The sequence below is a fragment of the Acomys minous genome (assembly GCF_964271855.1).
Source record: "Acomys minous genome assembly, chromosome: 1".
Lineage (NCBI taxonomy): Eukaryota > Metazoa > Chordata > Mammalia > Rodentia > Muridae > Acomys > Acomys minous.
The window spans coordinates 121,286,672-121,292,949 of record NC_140483.1 but is presented as its reverse complement, the minus strand read 5'-3'; the positions used below and the strand labels follow the sequence as shown (position 1 = coordinate 121,292,949).

The 6,278-nt window shown below is 40.1% G+C and overlaps 1 protein-coding gene across 1 annotated transcript; it reads left to right on the top strand.

The window, feature by feature from the left end:
* The first annotated feature begins 3,513 nt into the window (after nucleotides 1-3,513).
* LOC311592049 (myosin light polypeptide 6-like) lies at nucleotides 3,514-5,696 on the top strand. Its single transcript, XM_084772001.1, has 2 exons — nucleotides 3,514-3,770; nucleotides 5,268-5,696. Exon 2 carries the CDS (start codon nucleotides 5,306-5,308, stop codon nucleotides 5,660-5,662), a length of 357 nt encoding a protein of 118 aa, XP_084628127.1. The 5' UTR covers nucleotides 3,514-3,770; nucleotides 5,268-5,305; the 3' UTR covers nucleotides 5,663-5,696.
* Nucleotides 5,697-6,278: the final 582 nt, after the last annotated feature.

Below are 6,278 nucleotides of genomic sequence, written 5' to 3'. Positions count from 1 at the left end.
ATCACCCACTATTAATGTGTTGGTATTGATGTGGGAATTTTAGCTTTAGTAATGTTTCTTTTATGAATATGGGTACCCTTGAATCTGGAGCATAGATGTTCAGAATTGACATGTCATCTTGGTGGATTTTTCCCTTAATGAGTATGAGGTTCTCGTCCCTAACTCTTTTAACTAATTTCTGTTAAAAGTCTATTTTATTAGATACTAGAATGGCTACTCCAGCTTGTTTCTTGTGTACGTTTGCTTGGAAAGCCTTTTTCTATCCCTTTACTCTGGGGTGATGTCTATCTTTATTGATGAGGTGTGTTTCTTGTATGTGGTAGAACGATGGATCCTATTTTCAAATCCATTCTGTTAGCCTATGTCTTTTTATTAGGGAATTGAGTCCATTTATGTTGACAGATATTAATGACCAATGATTATTAATTCTTATTAATTTGATGTTGGTGGTGGTAGAGTGTATGTGTGTGCATGTATTTCCCTTCTTTTGGTTTTGTGTATGTAGGGTTACTTATTTTTCTCTATTTTCTGGGATGTAGTTAACCTCCTTGGTTTGGAGTTCTCCTTATAATATCTTCTATAGAACTGAATTTCTGGATAGATATTGTTTTAATGTGTTTTTTGTCATGGAATATTTTGTTTTCCTCATTTAAGGTAATTAAAAGTTTGCTGGGTATTGTAATCTGAGCTAACATCTGTAAGTTATCTGCCCAGGCTCTTCTGGCTTTCAGAGTCTCTTTTGAGAAGTCAGGTGTAATTCTGATAGGCTTGCCTTTGTAAATGATTTGACCATTTTCATTTGCAGCTTGTAATATTCTTTCTTTGTTCTGTACATTTAGTGTTTTGATTATTATGTAGCAGGAGGATTTTCTTTTCTGCTCCAATCCATTTGATGTTCTGTTAGCTTCTTGCATGTTTATAGGCATCTCTTTATTTAGGTTGGGAAATGTTTCCTCTATGATTTTGTTGAAACTATTTTTGGGCTTTGGTGCTTAGAGTCTTCTCCTTCTTCTATTCCAATTATTTTTGGGTCTGGTTTTTTTCATAGTGTCTCAGATTTCTTGGCTGTTTTGTGTTGGGAACTTTTTTACATTTAACATTTTCTTTGACTGATATTTCAACTTCTTCAATAGTGTCTTCTACACCTGAGATTTTCTCTTCTGTCTCTTGTATTCTGTTGATGATGCTTGCATCTGGATGTTCCCCTGTTGGTTGTGTCCTAGGTAGGCAGGAGAAAGGCTGGCCTGGCTCTAATTTGGCTTTTCCTGGGGACCTGAAGGTCTGGGTGATCCTGGAGCTGGCACCTTGTTCAGAGGGAAGGTAATTGAGCTGGGAAGCAGGGAAAGATGGGGAGCAGGCAGCTCCTTCTACTGGCTGTGTCCTCTGGCATTCAAGAGAAGGGCTGAGCAGGCTCTAACTTGGCTGTTCCTGAGGATTCTCAGGCCTGAATGATCCTAAGACCACCAGGTCTCCTCCAGAGTGTGGTAAATGACTTTCTGTTTTTCCCTAATGGCAGGAATAACTCATTTTCAATGTTCCCTTGATGGCAGAAAAAAATTAGGGTGAGCTAAACTTCTAGTACAACACCAAACACAATCAAGGCATAAAGTACTAAGCCAATGCTATTTAAATTTCCAAAGTTATTAGTCATTCATTATATGGCTGATGTCTTGCTGGCTGATTCAGATGAAGATACTTCAGAAAAATGTTTGCTGAAATAAAGAGAATTTTGCCTTGTTGGAGATTACAAACTTGTCCTGAAAAAAAATGCAGAGAGGAGATTTCATTAACTACCTAGGATATAAGATAGGTTTGGGTGTTAATTTCAGAATGGAAGTCAGGAAATGTAATGTGTTAGGGGAAAGAATATGTTTTTGTTTCAATATGAAGTGAAAAGCTGTGGACTCCTTTAAAGGTAATAAAGATTAGATTTGACCAAGGAAGACTTCCTGAAAATCTTTGCTCCAGAAATGAAGAAGAGACCCAGAAGAACAACAAAACAGGTGGCACAAATGCTAATTCCCTTACATGGGAACAGCTCAAGAGACTGGCTACCTAGTCATCATGACGTATTATTACATGCCTTTCACATGGTATGGATGAAGATTTATAGTACACTTTGGTTATGCAGTTCAAATGGACCTGTGAAAATTCACAGGTGCCTTTCACCTGCTCAAACACAGAGCAGAAAATCACCATTAGCTGTTTGTGCACACCACCCATTCCATATATGTGTAAATGAAAAAATGTACATTACCTTTAAAAGTTTGTGTGTTTTCAGAGCAAAAGGATCAGACACCGATGAAGACACAGCAAGCATCCCAGGTGATCCAGCCTCACAGACTGTCTCAGTTGCTGTTTCCTTAAACTTGCATTCAGGACAACTTCAAAGAGGCTAGCTCAAATGGTCCAGCCTCATAGAATGCTTCAGCAAGTACTTCAGTTAAGCCCTGCAGTTTCCTATCCCACAGAGCCTGGACAACAAGTGAAACACCCAGTTCTCCCAGGACTTATCGAATATCCCAATTTTCTTAGAGTCCCCCAAAGACGCTTTCACTCCCAGAAGGCAGGAAGAAATTTTAAGAACATGACACCCTTGTTTCCTAGAGGTATGAGGGTGGGTTTTTGTCATTTGGTGGGTTATAAATGTTTGTTGTCATTTATAGGGGTTGGTTACAAGTTGTTATCGATCATGGTCATGGAGGAAACAAAATAGAGGAGGTTAGATTCGGGGATCTCTTTTTCTTTCTCGCCTCTATCCTTCTTTCTCTCCTATCTAGTGTTAGTAGAAAAAGGAGGGAAAGGTGATGAAAAGAAAAAAGAGGGGATAGAGGAATGAAAGGACAAGGAGAATGGATCATTATATCTCCTTGACGGGAAATTGTATCTCCTTTCAGATTAAGAAAACACCAAGTCTCAAATATTTTAGATTGGAATAGATTATTGTATACTGATAGAAGCAATGTTATATTTGTTACAGCGTATTGTATATATAATTCAACTCTTATTTAAGGTAATGTACACATGCAACTCATTTAAAAATTAATGTAAAATGCTAGTCCTATAAGAGCTACTGTTGTCAACTGCTTAGGATAATTAAGAAATACAAGTTAATAGTTACCTATAATAATAGTCACCTATAATAATTGTACTTGCAACCATGTTAGATGCTAGCTTACTTAATTACATAAATAAGCTTTGTTTATATATTTTTCAAAGTTAAGCAGAAAATAAGTAGCTGGAAACAAGCAAAATTTCTGTAATTAGATATACTGAGATAGGGATGAAGAGACAGCTCAGAGGTTAAGAGCACTGGCTGCTCTTCCAAAGATCCTGAGTTCAATTCTCAGCAACTACATGGTGGCTCACAACCATCTATAATGAGATCTGATGCCCTCTTCTGGCATGCAGGTGTACATGCAGCCAGAACACTGTATACATAATAAATAAATAAATATTTTTTAAAAAGATATACTAAGATAGATAGGTGGTCCTCAAACACTTCAGAGATAAACATATGGCATTTACAATGTTTTTTTAAATAATAAAAAGGCTTTTCTGAAGATAGATACATCATCTCCTAGCAGAACCCTATTCTACTTTGAAGAAGATGATGGGCATGGAAGAATCTCAACATGGAGCTTGCTCTAAATGTGACAAAGTTGGCCCCCACTCGGCTATAAACTGACAACAAGTGCTGACAACAAGACATCCAAACTATGGCCAAGCATGACACTGGGAAGAAGATTGACCTACTTTACAGAGGCAAGGTAGGGCAGTCCTTCAAAATTCCTGCTTCACAGTTAAGTCTGTCAGATCTTCTGGGCCTGGTGGTCAAAGACGGATGCCCCACTGATACAGAGGGACCTTGGTGACTGACCAGGTAGCCATCAGTCTCGATCATTTCTATAGTTTTGGAAGCTGCTTGTTCTGCTCTTCCTGTATTCTCAGGTAAAATTTATCTTCCTCAGATCTCTGATGGTTATAGTCTTACAATTTTCCCTGTTAAAGATTAGAAACATTGAAGCTTAAGTTGTTTAGGATCTAATAAGATGTTTTAAGATGGGTAAATGCAAGTTATAAAGGTTGGAGTGTTTTAATGTTGGTAAGTGCAAGTTGTGAAGGATAGAGGATGTGAAAGCTCGAATAGTGGCAGGAAGTGATTTAGGTACAAAGCAGTGGGCTCACCAGGATAGGGTAGATAGTGGAGTACTTTCCCCAGGGTCGCCAGACACGAATGGACTGGGCATTGCGAATGTGATTCTTACCTGGTAGTTCTCATAATTGTTCCGGTTGCACATAGTGTATTGATATTAGAAGAAAGAGTCTTTTATTAGACTAAAAGGGGGAGATGTTGGGGTACATTTTGAGAAGGCCGTCTCTGTACATTCACAGCAGAGAGCTGAGTACTAGCCACATCTTGGTACCGTTATCCTTATGGCCCACCACTGTAAACATTCATCCCTCTCACTCACCTATTGACTAAAATAAAGATCTGACAGCCAATGTGTGAGCAGGAAAAGGAAGGCAGAACTTCTGTACAGAGAGAGGGTTCTGGGGGAAAGAAAGAAAGCACGCGAGATTCACCAGCAGGACGTGGAAAGGGATGGATGGATGTGAGCTGAGCGGAGAGGTAGACAATTAGCCACATGGAGGGTCATGGGCTAGAATAGTCCCATTAAGTTAGATGAGTTAGCTGAGAGTCTGCCCAGCTAAAGGTCTAAGTGTTAAAATATTAACAAGTCTCTGTGTCTTTATTTAAACCACTGACAGGTCTAAGAAGTCCCAGTATAAGTGAAAAAACACAGCAGAAAAATTATATAACTCATTAGTAGTCTGTGCATAGCAAGTGTAAGCCCCAGAGTTTGATCCCTAACATCTCCCTAAAAAGTATACATAATATGCTATTACCTACAAGGGGTAAGACGCAAAGTATAAATAGTGCACATTTGCATGCACATAGTCACGTGTGCCTATGCATTGGCTTCTACCTGAAGAAACAGAAAGATAAACTACATTGTTGGATTACCACAGCAAGAGAAGGGCCAAGTGGAAAGGGCTAGAAGCTGGGCTTTCTCTGAATGTAATAATGAAGTGTATAGATCGGCCACGCGGCCAGCACCAGGGACTTGCATTATTATATAATGTAAACTCAGCCATTACTGCAGGGGAAAGGTCTTACAGAACTGAGCAGCCAAAATGTAGGACTTCACCAAGGACCAGACTGCAGAATTCAAGGAGGCTTTTCCAACTGTTGGACCAAACAGGTGATGGCAAAATCCTGTACAGCCGATGTCGGGACGTGATGCGGGCCCTGGGCCAGAACCTCACCGATGCCGAGGTTCTCAAGGTCCCGGAGCTCCCCAGGAGTGATGAGATGAATGTGAAGGCGCTGGCGCTGGACTGTGAGCACGTCCTGCCCACGCTGCAGACGGTCGCCAAGAACAAGGACCAGGGAACGTGCGAGGATCATGTCAAGGGCCTTCGTGCGTTTGAGAACAAAGGGAACAGAACTGTCACGGGTGCTGAAATCTGTCATGTCCTTGTCACACTGGGTGAGAAGATGACAGAAGAGGAAGTAGAGATGCTGGTGGCGGGCCATGAAGACAGCAATGGCTGCGTTAACTATGAAGAGCTTGTCCGGATGGTGCTGAATGGCTGAGGACATTTCCGCACCCCGAGCCTGTGCCTTGCCCAGTGTGAGATGTCTGTGTGGGCCGCACCTTGCCCATCTGGGCTCTTTGGGATGATGTTTGCCTTTATCGAATAAAATCTGCTCTTTGCCTTAAAAGAATAAAATGTAACGTCAACAGGGGAAGAAGCAGTTCTTAAGAGGTGAGGTTGGAGAGAGATAAGTAAGCTTCGCTGTGTGAGCTGGAAGTGAAACTGCTGGAGAGTTAATCTAAAAATAATAATAATAATAGTATATAAAATAAAAAATAATAAATAAAAGAGTTAATCTAAATGAAATGTGAAGTGGCTGTTTGACTGTGCCCCAGTGAGGTAGATCTTAAGGACAAAGTATGATAACTTTAACAAACTCTTAAGCAGTTTCCAGAAACCATTACATCACCCATGGAGCTGATACAACCATCCTGAAACACGTAACAGTAAAGCAGGTAAATGACTGTTATTCTTGTTTAGAACCAGGATTTTGGGTAAAGAGGGATGCTTATAAAAATCAAAGAGGAGAAATAAAAGGCCTGCAACACCGAAGTCACAATATTAGAATGAACTCATGACACAATTCCTCTTATGTTTTGTTACTGATTCTTCCC

Excerpts from the sequence above, each read along its gene's own strand:
- LOC311592049 (XM_084772001.1), top strand. The coding sequence starts at position 5,306 with ATGCGGGCCCTGGGCCAGAACCTCACCGATGCCGAGGTTCTCAAGGTC.